The sequence below is a fragment of the Drosophila obscura genome, unplaced genomic scaffold (genome assembly GCF_018151105.1).
Source record: "Drosophila obscura isolate BZ-5 IFL unplaced genomic scaffold, ASM1815110v1 contig_37, whole genome shotgun sequence".
NCBI classification, from domain to species: Eukaryota; Metazoa; Arthropoda; class Insecta; order Diptera; family Drosophilidae; genus Drosophila; species Drosophila obscura.
In genome coordinates this window covers 2,560,122-2,579,365 of record NW_024542825.1, presented here as the reverse complement: position 1 = coordinate 2,579,365, position 19,244 = coordinate 2,560,122, and the positions used below count along the sequence as shown (strand labels likewise).

Here is a 19,244-nt window from a genome sequence, read left to right as displayed (position 1 = left end):
AACAGTAAAGCACAACAGCAACTGTAATGACAGTAAGATGAGCTCCCGGGGCATGCCACACGAGAAATTAATGGCCATCAAGTGCGAAAAAGTTCATTTCTTTCTTTGTTTGTCGCCTTGTAAAGTGTCACACAAGACACACACGCCACCAGGCCACCAGCCACCAGCTACAGCTACAGTAAAGCTACAATAAAAACGGTAGGTGGAGTCGGCGGCGAAGTGGTGGGCGACCTGGTCACCCAGGTGTCAGCCCCTAGGGGCATCCCCACAAAAGATGACAAATGGCTTGTCGCAGTGTCGTAGGTTTTTATGTCTCGTTTTTTTTTTTTGTTGGTTGGTTCAATGAACCGCAAAATAATGGGTGTGGTAGCCAACAAACTGCAAGGGTTAGAGAGGGTGTGCAGATTCGTGATTGTAAAACTTTAAAAATATAAAAGATTGCAGAGAATATCTGCAAGAAAGTGAAAGCAGAACTTACACTCATTTTCGGCAGCTCACGCGTCATGCAGCAGCGCTCCTCGGCAGCAAAAAAGAGCCAAAAAGCCATAAAAGAAATCTTTTTTTTTTTTTGGAGACTCCAAGAATAACTTACAAAAGCAATTAATCATAAATAATGGATCCATCACATTTCTCAAGTTTCCAATTCCAAGCCGCAACCTTGTTCTGGTAACTGCGCATCTTGTATGTTGTATGTTGTAGCTGGGTATGGGTACGGGTGTTTCCCTCATGCACCACCCGCACTTCTGGCACTCGCAGCCTCTCAGATTGATGTGCTGCCAAAAATCATCATAATCATCGAATGGATCGCAGCCCACTTGACCTTATTTTGCCAAGACAAACAATAAGCAATAAAATATAAAAAAAAAATATCTTTTAGATATCTCATATACATAAACATACGTGTATACACGTACATAAAGTATCTTTAGATCTCTCTGCGAGCTGCGAGCTGTATGTAAATGTAGCCGAGTGAAAAGCCTTGACTCTCGTAGTTCAATTAATAATTAAATCTCATTTGTTTTTCCGTCACTTTTTTTATGGTTTTTGTTGTTAATTGAATTTGTGTTTGTTTTTGTGTGTGGCTGAGATTTCTTTGATTCTTTGTGGAGAGAGACAAACAAAATTTCAAATTCAAATTCGGCCAAGACTGAACGAGAGAGACAAATGGCTCAAAGATATGTATTTGGCCAAGGTTTTGGGCTCTCAGCATCTCGGCAATCGCGTGCGTGTCCAAACTTCAGCAGCAGAAGAAGAAAAACTGGTAAAAAGAAATAGAAATAATAAAATAATAATCATAACAATAAAGAGATGTGAGACAGACAGACAGACAGACATCGCTGATGATGATATGCCCTCAAGATATATTCCAAGATTTGAGATTTGGTTCCGGTTTTTATTCGTATTTTTTTCTGTTTGCTGCTGGGAAAGAAAGTTTCTAAACGAAATTGCTCGCAATGTTGTGTTTAAAAAAAAGATTAAAATAACGTAAGAAAAGGAAAAGAAAGGAAGGAAAGAAATAAATTCATTAGGCAAAAAGACAAAAATCACGTTGTTGGGCCTGCGGGTGGGGTGGGGCACGGGGCGCCCATGGAAGTGGTTAACACGCCCACAACACGAGCAACACTTCCCCTTCTACTCCACTTCCCCCACTACTCCACTTCCCCTGCTACTCCACTTCCCCTCCTACTCCAACTAGCATTGCTAACTATTTACTCTCTCTTCTTTGCCTCTCCCTCTCTCTCTCGCTCGCTTTTTGTTTGCTGTGAATTTCTTCATAAATATTTCGTAAAAAGAAAGTTTCACAGTGGCTGGAAAACTGTAAGCACCCGCCTGCCCGCACCCAAAAAGCAGCCAAAAAAAAAACCAATAAGCCAAACCTGCCGCTCAGATGAATCACCTATAAAAGCGAATTGTTTTTACTCTTGTACGCAGAAGATTGCAAGGCATTTAATACCCTGTAACAGGGGGTGTGCATAGATATACTATTAGCATTTATATACACATATATAATTAAAAGATGGTTTTTCTCTGATATTGGATATTTGACGAGCTTCTGTCTGTGTAACAATTTTGTAGAAATTTCTTTCATTATTATTTTTTTTTTTTTATATTTATTATTATATTTTTTTTGTTCTGAATATTTTTTAATAGTTTTTAATTTTTAAGCTGAACTTCATAATATTTGCTACAGACCTCCAAAAATTTCCTGGGGTAACTCAATGCCGCGACTTGGGCCCCATTGGGCCAATCTTTCTTTCTTTGTATCTGGCTGTTATTATTGGTATCTGTAGCTGTAGCTGTTGTATCTCTATTTTTTGTTGTTGCTGGTTGTGTGTTGAAAGTGTTAAATGCATTGCATACTCTGGTTTTTGGCCAAAACGCTTCACCTGAATCTGAAACTGCTGACCAGCCAATGGTCAATCTTTCTCTGTTGTTGTTGCTGATCATTGCTCAACTTTTTGAGTTTCAGTTTGTTTCGGTTTTCGGTTTTTGGGTTTTGGGTTTTTATTTTCGTTTTGCATTTCACTTTGCGGGCAGCGCCGCGGCGCTTGCATGACTTTCTGCGGTCTCTCGAATCGTTTATTTCGGAATTTTAGTGGCTTGGCCGCTACGCTTTAATTGCCAGCCAACATGCAACCTGCCACAACTTTTGTTGGAATGGTGAATGCATTATTCACTCTACTACTAGTCCGCAGGATGTCAATGATTGATTACAAAAGTTGAATGAATGTCTCTCACACAGCGATTCACACCCCAGCACAATCCACCAGCCACTCTTCTACGGTCAGTTGCACTTTTCTTTTAGCAAAAACCAGAAAAAAAAAAAATGGGGCTTGCATGACTATTTTTCTGACGTTATTTATGCGGCTTATTAAGTTTATGGACTGCTAATTTATTGATTTATATGCCAGACTGCAGCAGCAGTGACTCTGGAATAAAGTTTTGTTTTCGGTTTTGCCAGACATGTTGTAAAATACAAAATAAAAAACAATTGACGAACGGGGTGGGGGTCTGATTGCATGCCGAAGGCGAATAAATCAAGGGAGTTCAAGCAACAAACACAGTTTTAGAGCTAACAGTTGTGGGCAGATTGGAGCTGACTTAACAGCTAGTTTAGTAGTGAGAGCAGAGTTGTGGCTGAGAATTGGAGATGTTAGATGGGTTAACAGTTGCAGAGATCTCTGCTGTAGAGACAGCTGTGGGAGTAGCACACTTCACAGTTTGAGAGGCTTTTCTGTTGCAATATTTCTGGAAGGATTGGTGATTTTTGTGTGCAAAATATAAGTGGAAAATCGGACATGTTCCAAGGCAGTCTGAGAGTTAGCAGAGTGAAGTAAAAAAATTAAAAAAAAAATGCATTGCAAATGGAAAGGGAAAATGAAATTCTCGGAATCAACACAGCTGTCGAGCTCTACAATTACAGTGTAATATTCACCATGAACTGCACTTGCATTTGCATCTCCTTTCTTGACTTTCAATTTGATGATGCAGCCACATTTTCCCCGCCCCCCACCTCTGGCCCCCGCATTGCATATGGAAAAACCAGATGAGTAAGGCTTTTCTTTCGCCTCCTTCAGTGGCAGAGCAGCGCCCATCAAATTAAATCACTTTGAATCTCTCGCAAGTAAACATTAAACAGATGGCGAGACACAGAGAAAGAGATGGCACCCGACAGAGATGGAGCATAGTTTTTATGAGGATTTTCGCTGATTTATAGATGACCAATTCCCCTACCCTTCTGCCTTGTGACTCGTAGCTTCTGGCTGCTGGCTGATGTCTGTCTGTCTGTCTTCTGGGCCGCCCAATCGAAAGTCAGTCGTGTGCTGTGTGGATCGTAAATAAGTCAACAAATGTTTGCAGACAGACGGAGTGAGCGAGAAGTGCACTGGCAAATGGGGGATTGAGTACGAGAAACTGAGAGAGGTTCGTTCCCCTCACGTTGTGCCCCCATTTGTGGCACTCATAATGCTGCCGCTGCTGCCGCTGCTGCTGCTGCATGGGGCATAAGCTGTAATGGCGCCGCTGTAAAGGGGTAGCAGGGCAGCAGGGAGGTAGCACGGCACTTGTGGGCACTCTTTTTGGCGTCAAAAGATTTGCTATAAATACTCGGACCTGCAACAGGCACAACAGCAACAGCAGGGGCAGCAGGGGCAGCGGCAGGCGGCAGCAATTTGCGGCAATTGTCGCGTATGGAGGCGCTGACACACAGTTTGAGAGTCCGTGCGATGGTGCAGCAAAGGGAATGAATAATGAATGCAGCAGCAGGCGGCAAGCAACTGCGGCAGATGCAAATGAATGAAGATAAACGATGAGCGAGTGTTAAAGTGTGAGGAAAGGGTGGAGGTGGAGGAGGAGGAGGAGGAGTAGCCCCTGCCGGACGTGCGTTGACCCACTTTGAGGCTCCCTCAGCCCACCCCACCCCATCCAAAAAAAAAGCCTCCAAATAAAACCTGAAAAACCAAAACCCTGAGATACATATGCAGATACACACAAACACAAACAGAAACAGCGCAGAAACAGCGCGAAACAGAAAAAAAAAGTGAATGTGAGGCTGATGCCAAAAAAACGCCAACGCGAAACCGCATTTTTTTCTCTGTTGCTGTTGGTGTTTGTTGTTGGTACAGCCAAAAGTCAGGAAATCCATAAATCAGTTTGAAATATTTGCTGACAAATGGAGACCGAGAGTGGCTTAACTCTAGAAATGGGATCAACAAGCTATTGGCAGGCACTGTGTGTGTTCAGGGAAAGGGACACACTCTCCAACCCCATACTCAATCCAGGCCATGGTATTCCCCCCTTTTTGCAGTGCCTTCAATAATTCAAAAGTGCAAAGTGCAAACCAGCAATTGGTTAACCTCGTTGGCCGCCGCTTGTTTGGGCCAAGTAAACACACTGCACTGCGTAGAGGGGTCCTGTCCCTTGTCGTTGCCGTTGCCGTTGCCGTTGCCTGCTGTTGCTGTTGCTGCTGTGTGTGCAGTTATGCTCCACTTTAGCCCAATTGTTTAATCAATATTTGATGGGGTAGAAAAAAAGCCCTTAACTTTTTGCAAAAGCAAAGAATTACAGTCACAGCTTGACAGCAGTTTTTCTTTTCCCATTAATTATAAACAGGAAATGTTTCTATAATGTTGTGTGTGTGTGTGTGCTCTGACTTACAGTTGTTATATCTTCTTACTGATTATGTTCGCTACCTTGCAGAGCGCTATCATGTTCTATGTTTTCTCTACCCCTCAGAGAGCTATCTCATGTTCTATGTTTTCTACTCTTCGCAGCTCATGTTTTCCGCACTGTTGTTTGTCTGTTTTTCAGAGCCTTGTCAACTCTCTGTGTCTTCAAAAAAAAAAAACATGCAAATATATTTCCTAGTAAGACAAACTAAATTGTTTTTGCTACAACTACAAGTTTTAGGCAAATTACTTGTGTTGAAAAAGAATTCCAGGAAGCGCTCCCTCCCCACCACATAGGGAGGTTTTCTTCTTTTGTTGTTGTTCATGTTTCACGCTTCGCTGGCCCAAAATTCTCAGGCGCACAAAAACAAAAGCCAACTCCCAAAGAACAAACTTCACAACGTCTCAGGAAAAGCGACAAGCAACGAAGACTCGCCAGGGGGAGAGAGAACGTCTGAAGACTCGCCAGGGGTAGAGAGAACGTCTGAAGACTCTCCAGGGGAGTGAACATAATGTAATTCAAGTTGAAAGGCAAAAAGTCGGATGGGATGGGAGCGACCGATCATCATCATCACACGGAGCAATTATTTTATGAGAAACGAAGCAACCGAAACGAACCGAAAAGGGGCAAACAGAGGAGTTACTGGAGAGCTGCACAGAGAGAGAGGGAAAGAAAGAAATGACTTGTGTCTGGGTATTGGGCAACCACTTTTGGGTTTGAGGGCTTGCTTGGACTTTTGTCAGCTGTTTGTAATTTAAATGTGCAAAAGTTACACAAAAAGTTTCACAGAAGAAGGGCTTTAGCCTCACACTCCTGCTGCTGCTGCTGTTGCTGCTTCTTCGACTGGAAACTGCGCAGCGCTTCAATGCACATGCGCAGCGGCAGCTTCAACTTCGGCAGGGTTAAGCTCACGGCAAGAGAAAGAAGCGCAGTTTGAGAGCTATTGCAGAATACATATCTGGTTACGCTTAAAGGGCACCCCTCTAGACTCCAGACTCTAGAGTCTGCTGCTCAGAGAGGCGTGACACCGAGAGTATGGGGCACATCGCATCGCATGCAACCTTTTGGGAAATTGTGTGCACTTCCCGTGGGGGCATGTGGGAACGGAGTTACCTTCTCAGCGACTGACTGACTTCCTTCCTTCTTCGAGGTATTACTTTATTCCCGCTCTTTGGAATTGTCGCAGCTAACTAATTTTATGCTGCACGTTGACGATGACGAAGCAGCCAGCGAGCGGGCGAGTGTTGCGGGTTCATTGCGCACCAATTGGGTCACATGAACCATGTGTGTTTGTGTGTGTGTGTGCAACAGCTTGCCTTCTCCTCTTGCATTTCTCATGCAATTAAATAGCTATTTTTAAACCTACAAAAAAAACAAAAAAATACAATATAATTTCAAATTAATTATAACATTTTTAAAAATCAATCAGTAGGCTTGCATAATTTATAACAGCTTCGAAACCATTTTTGGGCATTTTGTCTGCCTTTCGCTTTCAGCTTTTTTTTTCGTTTGTTTGTTTGTTTTTTTTTTTTCAATGGGATACGTTAATGAAATTGTCGCCCAACTGTAACAACAACAAACAACTTCGAATCGATTGCCTTATAGAGGCCACTGTTTTGGTGTTCAATAATCGTTGAACAAAACACGAATAAATAATGAGCCACGATCGTCCCGCATTTGGACAACAGCAACAAAAAAACGCCCCCAAAACAGCAGCTAAATCGAGCAGTAATTATGTGTGACTCTACAACTGTACGGCTCACATTTTTGTGGTATGACCCGTTTAAGGTTGAGATCATTTTTGATATTCCATATCTTAGTCAGAATGGCAACCAGCTTAAAATATATATTTTGTTTCATTTTCAAAAAGTTCTTTAAACATTTTTCTCTCTCTTTTGCTTGGACTCTGCTGCTCTTTCTCGCTTGCTGAGAACCATTACGAAAACCCCATAAAACCTATGGGCATATATAACCCTCACCTACTATATATTCTCATGTTAATTAAATTTGTGAAAGCGTTTCATGCGTCGTAGTCCCGCTACGTGCATTGCATATTGAAGTTTCATTTCAGTTTTCAGTGCTGAAAATGTGGCCCATAGGTAACACTTGAGGGAACGATCGCGCAGCTGGAGGGCCTGAGAATGAAGGGAATATGCGTACGCGTACCTGTTGAGGTTCAGGGAATTTTAACCCAATTATTTGTGGCACTTCTCTCGCTCTCATGGGGCTTTAGTGTTTCTGCGTTTTATGATTAGCGGTACGAATTTGTATAGAATTTTAAGGGTTTTTATCTCATTCTTAGAGTAAAGAATGCGTTGGCTTTAACGCTGATTAAGAACAGTGCCTATAAATATATAAATTTTGCGAATTTTATAAAAAGAAATCTTTGAAAAAAAACCTTTTCATAGCTGAAGCTTAAAAGTAATTAAAGTTCTTGCCATTCCAAAACGATTGTTCATGTGTTAAATTACAGCTGCTTTTTTGCAAAATGTTTAGAGGAGGATATCGAAGTATATCACCTTGACAAATATATATATAACAAAAAAAAAGAAATGGGCTTTCTATATATATTGTATGTTTAATGCCTGTTTGTGTTCGGAGCTGTAAGAAAATTCAAAAAAAAAAAGTTCTGTATCAAGTTTTTTTTCTTCTAAAAGTTACTCAAAAAATGAAGCGAAAATGATGACGTCCTTTTTTCTGCCTTAGACAAATTTCTGTGCCTGCAGCTTGACACTCATTTGCCTGACATTTGAGATTTTTTTTTTTTTTTTGTGTTTGATTTATGCGTTTTTGATTTGATTCGTGTTTGGGTTTTTAGCATGTAGAATGTAGCATGTAGCACCCTTGGAGACACGCATAAATCATGTGTCCGGGAGTGGGTTGTATACTCCACTTGGAGCTGGAGCTGGAGTTGAAGTTGAAGTTGATGTTTGTCTTGTGGATTGTTTGTTGTCTCTCTGTGGATTTCTCTGTGTGTTTACGTGCGTAGACATCTCATGTATTATGCTCCTACATATATCAATCACTTAGGAGCAGGAGTGAGAGAGAGCGGGAGAGACAGCACTCGCATGTGTCACACTTTTTTGTTTTGTTTTTGTTTTGGTTTTGAAATGTGAACTGCATAAAATATTCACAAAAGTCAAGCCCACAGTTTGGCAAGCATTGTAGGGGGCTGGCTGTGCTCTGCTCCGCCCTCTGCGTTTTTTTCCGCCACCTTTTTTTCTCACTCTTGAGGTGCCCTGAGAGCAACAAACAACAACAAGGCTGATGCTTCCTGTGCATTTTTATGCATTTGTTGCTTTTGTTTGATGCCCTGCAATGGGGAGAGGTATGATGAACAAAGGCATCTAAGTGAAAAATAAGGCGAGAAATCAGCAGACAAATGGGGATTTATGCACAGCAAAAAAGTGTTTAAATTCGAAGCATTTCTTGCAGGGTATCCAAAGCTGCGATGCCCAGAATATAAACTTACTTTAAAAGAAGGCGCTTTGTGAGGCACATGGGGCATGGCCTGAGGGCATGAGGCATTGGGCGTTGAATGACAAAAAAAAAAATGCACATTTTTAATGACGCCTCCGACTGCTGCTGCGCCTCCATGCACTCGAGAGTGGCACAAAGGCAGGCAACAGAAACAACAGCAACAACAGAAAACAAATATTGTTGACTTTGGGGCATCATTGCAGGATTCTCTTTTTTTATATGGGGGTGGACACAGAAAGGGTGGAGAGGTGAGGAGAGGCAGTGAGGCAGAGGTTCAATGAATGCCCTTCGCCTTATGCAAATATCGAGTAGATGACAGCCAGCCAGCCAGGCCCTGGGGCATGCCTCCCGCTCCAGGCGCGGCCCACCATCTCTGCCTCCTCTTCTCTCTGTTCAAGAGTGTACCCCACTAACCTCGAAATGTGGCCCCAGCTCAGAGTCTGGCCATATGGTTATACTTACACTTATAGTATAGTGTTGCATCCACGTTGCTTTTTGCCTCAAAAGTTCTGCCATATACTCGGTGTTTTTTCTTTTCTTTTCAGTTTAGTTTCTTTTCTTCTCAGTTCTCAGTGCTCCAGTGCTCAGTTTCTTGTGCTGTGTTCTCTGTTCCAGAGCTCGTAACACTTTTCTCTTGAATGTACGAGTAATCCGCTTAAGTTCCCCAGAATCGGCACATAAACATCATAATGATTATCATTATCATTATTATTATTGTTGCTGCTGCTGGGATGATGATCATTTGCAGCACATGTCTCATGTCTGTCTCTTGAGATTTGTCTCTTGGCTGTGGTTGTTGCTGTTGCTGTGGCTGTGCTTGCGGCTTGCTTGTTTCTGGTTCTTGTCATTCGTCATGCTTTCCACTTTATTACAATTTAACATTGGCATTTTCCGGTTTACTATTTGTTTCCACACAAAAGTTCTAAGAGCAGCAACCTCTACGAAATGGTTTCCTAATTAGATCTAGACGGAGAGTAAGAGGGGAGGGAGAGACACATTCCAAAAGCAATTGCCAAATTAAATGAAAAACAGACAGTGGACAGTGGACAGGGGACAGTGGACAGAGGACCTTTTGCCTTATTAGATGAATGACTCATGGCCCGCCCCAGACAGTGCTTATCCCAGCTATTTATTGGTTTTTCGGGGTTGGGTTTCCACCCCACCCACACCCCACTAAACCATTTTCACATTTAAACAAACATTTAAGGGCGCTCCGCTCTGGCCCGGCCCGGCCCGCCCTGCAGAGCAGAGCTACAAATGAAGCCAACAAACCGTGTGACGTGACCAACTATCTATAACTACGATTCCCCACAGCCACTCTGCTGTGTGCTCTACTATATGCAACACCCCATTCCCAGCCAATCCGCCAGCCACCAGCCACTTCCCCATCGTGGAAGCGACTCTGTCTAGAGTTACAACAAAAATTTATTAATTTTCCTCAATTGCCACATCAATTTTGCTGCAGGAACAGCAACAGAATGAGTGTGCCACAGTGGCCTGACAGCGGCCAGAGGGATTGAATTGCATTTGCATTTTGCATTTGCATTTATTTCGTTTTGGTTCACACGCTAAGCAAAATGTTACAGATACATAGATACTTTGAGGTATAACACAGATACAGATACAGCTACAGCTACAGATACTAAACACAAATGAGTATGAATGAGCGGAGTGAATGGTGTGCATTCGAAATGCATTCAAATGACAATGCAATTCATTAGCAAAAGTGAAACATAAATGAAATTTGATGAATCGAAATGGTTTTAGCCTTCGATTAACAATCGATTAAGCGATTGCACAAGGAGAGCAGCGATTGCACAGCATAGTGAATGGAATGAAAAGGCCATGCAGGAGCTGGTCACACTTTGTGATATTTATTTTCTAAGGATATTGAAATAAGGAAAGGATAAATCCACTTAAAATGAAATTGGATCGATTAAAAATCGATTAAGCGATTGCACAGCGCAGTGAAAGGAAGGTAAAGGCCATGCAAGAGAGGGTCACACTGTGGAATCTTTATTTTCTAAGAATATCTATATAAAGAAAGATTAAATAAACCTAAAATGAAATTATATCGATTAAAAATCGATTAAGCGATTGACCAAAGAAGTAAACGGATCTGAGGCATGGTCACACTGTCTGCTCCTGCCAACTCTGTTCCCATTATTCCACTCTTGAGGCCACAACAAAAGCAAGAAAAAGGAATGAAGCAGGCAGGGGCTGGGGCAGGGGCAGCCCTTTTACAATTGGCAGCAGCAACAACTAGCAAGCAGACTATTAAATCAAAGCACGAACTATCGATGAACCCCCCAATGCAAGGCAGGGCAAGGCAAGGCAGGGCATGGCACACCCTTTTGAACCCTTGTACGTGCCACATTTGGCTGCAAGCCAGAGAGAGGCCCCGCAGCTCAAGCCAAGCCAAAGTGCAACAAAAGGAAATTGTGGAAATGTGGAAAAACTGTTTGCAAATAAAAGAGGAACTTTTTAATATGCTTTTGCTTGTTTAGGTCGCAAGGGGGGAAGGATGGGAATGTGGATGGGTCCTACGACTAGACAAAAGCTTCGAGTGGCGCCACAAATTCAAAAGGAGACTCTACAATGAGGCAGGCACCACCAAGTAGAAGCAAACGTCTCTCCCTCTCTTGCGTTCATGTCAAATGAAAATGTTGGCTTAATGTTATCAAAAATTCAGAACCCCAGGAAGCGCAGAGCAGAGCTCGCTGTCGGTTTTTGTGGCTCTCCTCACTGATGGCAAATCCATCACGTAATCCGACCACGCCCACAGCGCTGCTCTGCACTGCCGCCCACCACCACTGCCATATTTGTTTGGCGCTTTTCAAATAGTTTGTGCCAACAAAATTGCACAGAGCCAAACAGCCATCATCGACATGAGCCATGAGCTTTGGGTGGGGGGGCGGAGGCGTAGGCACCCTCTGTGTTCTCTCTCTCTCTGTGCTCCACTCTGCTCGACTCTGCTCGACTCTGTGCACTGCCATTATCCAATCCATCCACAATCCATGGCTCTATGGCTCTATGGCTCGAGGCCTCGCAGCATTTGCATACACAAAACACAGTGCTGAGGCAGGCAGGCAGGCAGGCTTGCAGGAGGGGGACCACGTGGCACACGGCTGGGGGTTTTCGCTGACGATAATTGCATGAAATTATAATGCAGCCATGCAGTCCCCCTACACTTCTCCTCCTCTTCTCCTCCTGTCAAAGAGTTTTTGTGTGTGTGTGTGTGGGAGGAGGCACCCACACACCATAATCAGGCGTCAGTTGTTGCCTGCCACAATGGGTGGCAGCACCTCCTCCAACCATTTTGGATCTTTGACACACTCTTGTCCAAACAATCAAGGCAGCAGAAAGAGCTTAAGAAACAGCAGCTGTTCTTTCTCAGTTTCAGCACAAAGAAAAGGCCAAAATACAGCAAAAAAAAGAAAACTTTTACGATATGGAAAATGTTGTGGGGCTCACAATTTTGCAGTTATTTCAGTGATATTTGGTGGCATCATACCTCAAACTATTCTCCACCTTAATAACCATTTTCATTACGAACGGCTGCAATGTGCCCGCTACAGCAGCAACCAAAGCGTTTGCCGTCATTATAGCCATAAATATAGAAAATAAATCTAAAATTCCAGGGCGCCTTTGCTCAGTTTTCGCTCCACTTATCCCTTATGGCAACCAATCTAAGCACTGGCCTAACCTCTTGCCTTTTTTCGTTGTTTCAGAACCATCATCGCGGCAGTAATGCCACCAGCGAGGAGCGTGTACCACAGCCGCATTCCCCACACGACAGTCACGTGGCACACAACGGCGGCGGCGGTGGTGGTGGCTTGCAGCACTCCGGATCGCGTGCCACACTGCGACATTCGATGAACCACTCGAGCACCTCTGTGTCCGGATCGGCCTGCAGCTCGACCCCCGCCTCGCCGCAGCTGAGTGGCATGGTGAGTGCCACGGGCGGGCAGCTGCTGTCCAACGGACACCACTATCTGTCACAGTCATCGGTGAGCTCGAATTCGTCGATTGTTTCGGCCATACCCGCCTCACAGCGACTGCTGGAGGATGCGCTGGCCAAGGCGGCGCCCTATCCGATGATCCTGCTGCCGCTGCACGGCGGCTACTGGATGGACGGCACCGAGCACGAGTGCAGCTACGATGCCCGGGGCAATCCGCTGCTGCCGCAGACCACATGGATGGCCAAGTTCGAGACGGACGACACGGCCAAGTGCTATCGCCGGTTCTATGCGGCGCGCGAGCACTCGAATCTGGTGGGGCAGGACGAGCAACTGGGGCCGGTGCTCATCTCCATCAAGACGGAGAATGTGGCCAATCAGGAGCACATGCGCATACTGTTGCGCCTGCGCACCGGCACCATGCACGAGCTCATTCCGGTGTCGTGTTTGGGCGCCCAGCCGAGTCCCGCGAAGATGGTGCGGCTGCTGAACGAACAGATCCAGGTGGATAGCTTCATGCCGGTGCTGTGCCCCAAGGCCTCCAATCTGATCAGCGTCTACGACGAGCATGTGCTCGTCTCGCACTTCAAGTTCGGGGTGCTGTACCAAAGATACGGCCAGACGACCGAGGAGGAGCTGTTCGGCAACCAGCAGACATCGCCGGCATTCGATGAGTTCCTGGACGTGCTCGGCCAGCGCATTCGCTTGAAGGATCACAAGGGCTATCGCGGCGGACTGGACATACAGAATGGACACACCGGCGACACGGCCGTCTATGAGGTGTTCAAGGAGCGTGAGGTGATGTTCCATGTGTCCACGCTGCTGCCTCACACGGAGGCGGATCCGCAGCAGCTGCAGCGCAAGCGGCACATTGGCAACGACATTGTGGCGATTGTGTTCCAGGAGACGAACACACCCTTCTCCCCGGACATGATCGCCAGTCACTTTCTGCACGCGTTCATTGTGGTGCAGCCGCTGGAGCCGAATACACCGCACACCCGCTACAAGGTGAGCGTGACGGCCCGCGATGATGTGCCCTTCTTTGGGCCCACACTGCCCAATCCGGCTGTCTTCCGCAAGGGGCAGGAGTTCAAGGAGTTCATACTCACGAAGCTGATCAATGCGGAGAACGCGTGCTACAAGGCCGAGAAGTTTGCCAAGCTGGAGCTGCGCACGCGCACCTCACTGCTGCAGAATCTCGTCGAGGAGCTGCGCGAGAAGACGCGCGATTTCCTGGGCGCCGATCTCTCGCAGGCGGCAACGGCCAGCAGTCCCACGCCAGAGACACCCAAGGCGGAGAGCGGCAGTGGCGGCGGCGGCAATGCGGGCAGTCGCTTCATAGACACCGTCAAGAAGGCGCTGATCATGCGCGTGCGCTCCCAGAGCGTGGACACGGGCAACGGGCAGGACAAGTTCAGTGTCAACACAAAGCTGGGCACACTCAACGCCAAGAAGGAGCCACAGCCCGAAATGCAGACACCCAATTTGAATGTAAGTTGGAGCAAAGCTTAAACTGCCCCCCCGCCAATCGATCCACTAACCGATATTATTTTCTGATTCCCCTGTAGAGCTGCAGTCGCACCGCCTCGAAATCTTCATCGAAATCAAAATCCTCGAATGAATCCACCTCCTCGTCGCCGGACATTACCTCGCGACAGGCCACAGTCAACAACAACAACAACATCAACAATGGCAGCGGCTCCAATGGCGGCGTCTTGCATCCGCAAAACGGCAGCGCAGTTGGTGGAGGAGTGGCAGCTGCTGCTGTGAGTGCCGCACAGAACGGTGGCGTGGGCGTGGGCGTGGGTGTGGCGGTGGCCACAATGTCAGAGACGAGCGATGATTCCAGTTTGAATAGCGTGGATCTGGATCCAATGATGGGGCATCTGGATGGCGGTGCCACCTACATTGACAGCGATACGGGGCTGGAGAGCATGAGCTCGGCGGAGGCCACCACCAAGGCCTGTTCGCTGTGCCTCGACGGGGTGCAGGCCACCATGATGGGCAGCTCACCGAGCAATGAGACGATCGTCAAGATTGAGAATCTGCGGCAGGAGGTGACGCGACTCAAGTGCGATAAATTGGATCTGCTGCGTCAGAATGTGGTAAGTTAATACACAAATAGAGAGAAAAATCTTCCCGTTTACTTATCAGTGTATTCCTTTTGGCATTTACAGACCTGTCAGCGCGACATTAAGCGACTCCGAGAGAGGGAACTTTCGCTGCAGGGCGATTTGGCGGCTGCCGGACGGGAGATTCTGCGGCTGCGTGATTTGGTCAAGGAATATATGCCGGACACAGCCACTGCATCGCTCTCCACCGCTCTATCGCCCATCTAAAAGCGTTAAACGTAACAGAGAACGATACAAAGAGAGAGAAAAAAGGAGAGCGAGTCAAAGTAGAGAGAGAGGAGTAACCACTGTGCCGTGTATAACACTTTGGAGAGAAGGGAAAGGAAGCGATGGCTGATCGTTTCGCAGGAGTTGTTAAATGCATTCATTGTAGCCGTAGCACCAGCCCCCCCACGTAGAACGAATGAAAAGATAAACTGTATTATATTTAGTTTAGATGTGAGAGTAAGAAAGGAAGGAGGAAGTAGACGAAGAAGGATCGCTGCAGGACAAGCATGGACAAGAGTTATTCAAATCGTTAGAATATATATATAATCATATTATATATGTGTAACAGTTACAAACTAAACTAAAAGAAAAGAAAAACCAGCAAAAGCAAAAAACAGAACACAAAACTCAAAAAAGTACACCAAATATATAATATAAGTCATTAAGCATATTTAACGCATGGATTAACACAAAACAAAAACAAAAACATAAACATAAACAAAACCAAACCCCAAAACAAAAACAAAAACGCCCCAAAAAATATATAGAAAGCGATCAATCACAAAGCATCACAACGATAAATCGATATCGATAACCAAACACATGATAATCACATACAAACACACGTAGCAATGTTTTGAGGTTTACAAAACCATTACGCGGTTCGTTAGTCGCACTCGAATACCGGAATCACAGCTCGCTGTGACTTCTGTGACTGTTACTGTGACTCTCGTTATCACACATTCACGTAGCACCACCCCCAAAACCCCCAAAACACCCAACACCAACCCACCCCAAATATCCCATATATATCCACCCCATATGCGAATATATTGAAGAGAAGACAATTATATGATCGATATGATTTTTAGCGCTCGATGCTCGATAATTTTAAACTGCAATCGATAAACAAAGATAAAAACAAAAAACACACACACACACAGAAAACCGAACACTCTTAACCATAAGTTTAAGTTGCTTTAAATACTTTTACCTTAAACTATGTTTAATTATTTAAGTTTAATCGAAACCAACAAACCCCCCCCCCCCTTACATCGATGAATGATCGATGACTCAAGAGAATATTCAGCATTCAAATGTACATATACTTTATAGAGAGGAGGAGCGGAGCGTATAGTTCTATCGAAATTAACTATGACTATTTTATTTTCTAATCGATTAACGATACTACCGATACCAATACCAATACCGATAACCACTAAGTACGCAGATATGTAGATGCGATCGATTCCCATATATAAAAAAAAGAAATCAAATGATACAAAAGTAGAGAACAAACGTTGCACGCAAACAAATTTGTCTTTGAAATCTTCTAAATTTTAAGTTCGATTAATGCGAATAATTGTTTTTGTTGAGATGATCCATTATCATTTTTATTGTGTAAAGTATAAAAACAACCAACAAATATATATGCAAAATATATGGAATATATATATATAAACAACATCCAAGGCTTTTTTTAATGGGGTAAATATTTAAATGAAAGTTAACTGAAACTTTCATTTATTCCGAATTTTTAAATATAAACAAATCCATATTTAGCTTGGAAAGAGTAAACAATTTTCATGAATTTTCAACGGATTTCGAAAGTATAATTTCTCTACATAATATCTACATTAATTCCACACATTACTACATGCTATAATGCACATGCCATAAAACAGATCTCGCTGCATGGTGTGTGAGCACAACGAGGTAACGATATTTGTATGCGATGTGTCCATTCCTTTTTGTACACACCATGCGGCCGATTGCTAGAAACATTTAAATACCACTTGAAACAAAAGATGTATACTTTTGGTGAAACGTTTGTAACGCACACAAACTAAATCTCAGGCATGGTTGCATATTTGATAAGTACTTTGTGCAAGAACTTTTATCTATTTTACATACTACTAAAATTTCCAAAGAAACTGTGACCTTTTGCTGATTTCAATAAATTCTACACAGAAGTTTTATTTATTTAGACCACATAGGGTATTGAAACTTCCATACCCAGCACTGCATGCGGTTTCCAAGCAATATGCGCCTAGAATCAGGGAACATTTGCTACCCCCAAAAAGAGGCAGAGTGTCGCAGCCGCGCCAACAACAACACCAACAAAAACAAAAACAAACATAGTTGCTTTAACTAAAAGCTCTCCCAATGCTCCCCAAAACAAACGGCAAACGTTTCTCGCTCCGCAGGCAATGCGGACGTTCGTTCCGCGTCTCTGCTCTCCGCCGTGCGCTGGTTTTAGTTGTTTTTTAGTTTAATTGCAAATTGTTAACACATTCGTAAACTTTTTCGAGCTCCACCAGATTCGTGAGTGCAAAAAATGTTAAATAAACATTAGAAATGCCGTTGGAAAAGTGCCGTGCCGCCGCGTGTTGAAGAATAAAAACAGAAAAAAACAGGCAAATGTCTTAGCGCTTGACTGTCTTTGTGTTTGTGTGTGTTTGCCGTTTGACTTTGCAACAGATGCTGGGGGCCGCCGCGAAAAAACAAACAAAAGCACACACAAGAATTCCCGCACAAATCTCAAAGCAAAAGTAAAATCAATTGCAACAAAAAGCAATAGCAACAGCAGCAACAACAAATGTTTGTGTGTGGCAATTTTTTTTGTATATTATACAAGGTATATCGTAAGTAAGGTAAGATAAAATGGAATTTATGCGTAAGTCTAGCTAAATGCTTATAAAATAAATGTTGCATTGAGGAACAACTCACATGGGGAGTGCATCTTTAAGGACTCTCTTTGTACTCTCTCCCAATAAGATTGACCCTGAGATCGATTACGAGGAAATTTTTTAAGGAATTTAAATAGCTGAGAAGATTTTTAGAACTTCCGCCCATTATTTGCTATTAGGTATTTAACTCAAGAGACAGCCTTACCTTCTATTCAACATAGCTTGTCTCTCACCTATTATTTCAAAGTGCCGGGCCTCTGAACCTCTCTCTCACTCTCTCTCTTCCCGGGGGAAGCAAAGTTTCAGCTTCAGCTTCATGCTTTTCCCTCCTCTTTGTACTTACTCTCTCTTTCGCTCCCCTTCTATCATTTGCAAAGGTAATTAATTGTATTTTATTTTATTAACGTGACAAATAAGCAAATAATAATGCGTGTGCTTGGGCGTGTGTGTTTGTGTGTGTGTGTGCGTGTCAGACATGTCTGTACCTGTGTGTGCGTGCGCGTAGGCAAATGAATCAAAATTTTAGAACGCAAACAAATTATTGAGTAACGAAGAAATAAACGCAAGGAGAGCCAGTCACGTTCACTCTTCTCCACTCTCTCTCTCTCTCTTCATCCGATGATCAGCTGAGATCACTTTATCTCTCTCTTTCAAGCGGAGCTTTGAAATGCCGTAATCAGCACGCTTATTTATGACTCCGCGGGGGGACCGCTGTGGGTGGTTGGGCTGTACGCCTCTAATCGATCGCTCAAAGTGATCTATTGGCTAATCAGAGCTGCTAAGGGGCGAAGGCATTGCGGCTTATCGCTATGGAGGCCAAGGCATTGCCATGCAATGGGGCCGCGCTTACGCTTACTCGAACGAAGGCGAAGGTCAGAGGGAGATAGTGGGATGGATCCAGAGTGTGTTGCTCCCACGAAAGCCTTTCTCTTGATGCTGTTGCAGCTCTCTCTATAGCTCACTCTCTCTCTCTCTCTGGAGTAGGAATACAGTAAAAGGTCTAAATATGATACCTGTGTAAGATTCCTCTTTTGCCTATGCCTACCCACATGATGATATTTCTGGGACCGGTTTTACCTTTATTCCTTTATGAACCGCTCAACATAAAATATCCTGAAAACAAGGGAAAATAAGGCTCTAAAATTATCAAAAATACGATACATATTTCTTATAAATATCCTCGCTATGATGCGCTGAAAAACCTATACCCAAAAAACAGGACACAAACAATACCGTGAACGATCTTTAAAGGAATGTACCCATTAAATTCCCTTTATAATTACCAACTCCATCCAAGCTCTTAGCCGTGCTTAGGTCTCTCCTTCAGTGCCTCCTGCAAGTGGCACGACGGCAAGTGTTCGCCCCAGAGAGCACTCACTGTACGAGTGTATACACTCTGTGGAAGTATCTTCTTTTTTGGTGTGCCATATGCTTGATGTTCTCCCATAATTCTGTCATTATCTTGTTGTACATTTGTTGCCGCCTTGCCGCCTTCAATTGCCTTACTTCCACAGAGCCCCCGCCCCGCCTGTACCTACCGCTACCCCCCTTTAGGCACCCAACAACACATAACCCAAAAACAACACGTTGTAAATTATTTTTGTGGG

The 19,244-nt window shown here is 44.2% G+C and overlaps 1 protein-coding gene across 3 annotated transcripts in view; it reads left to right on the top strand.

Moving 5' to 3' along the window:
* Positions 1-16,405, top strand: part of LOC111074997 (rap1 GTPase-activating protein 1) — a 104,813-nt gene extending 88,408 nt beyond the window's left edge. For all 3 annotated transcript variants that reach the window (XM_022368037.2, XM_041594829.1, XM_022368039.2), the window contains exons 3-5: positions 12,381-14,099; positions 14,177-14,713; positions 14,786-16,405. In XM_022368037.2, the coding sequence (XP_022223729.2) occupies positions 12,381-14,099; positions 14,177-14,713; positions 14,786-14,947 (2,418 nt within the window). In that variant the 3' untranslated portion in view covers positions 14,948-16,405. The remainder of the gene's footprint in view (positions 1-12,380; positions 14,100-14,176; positions 14,714-14,785) is intronic.
* The last annotated feature ends 2,839 nt before the right edge of the window (positions 16,406-19,244 follow it).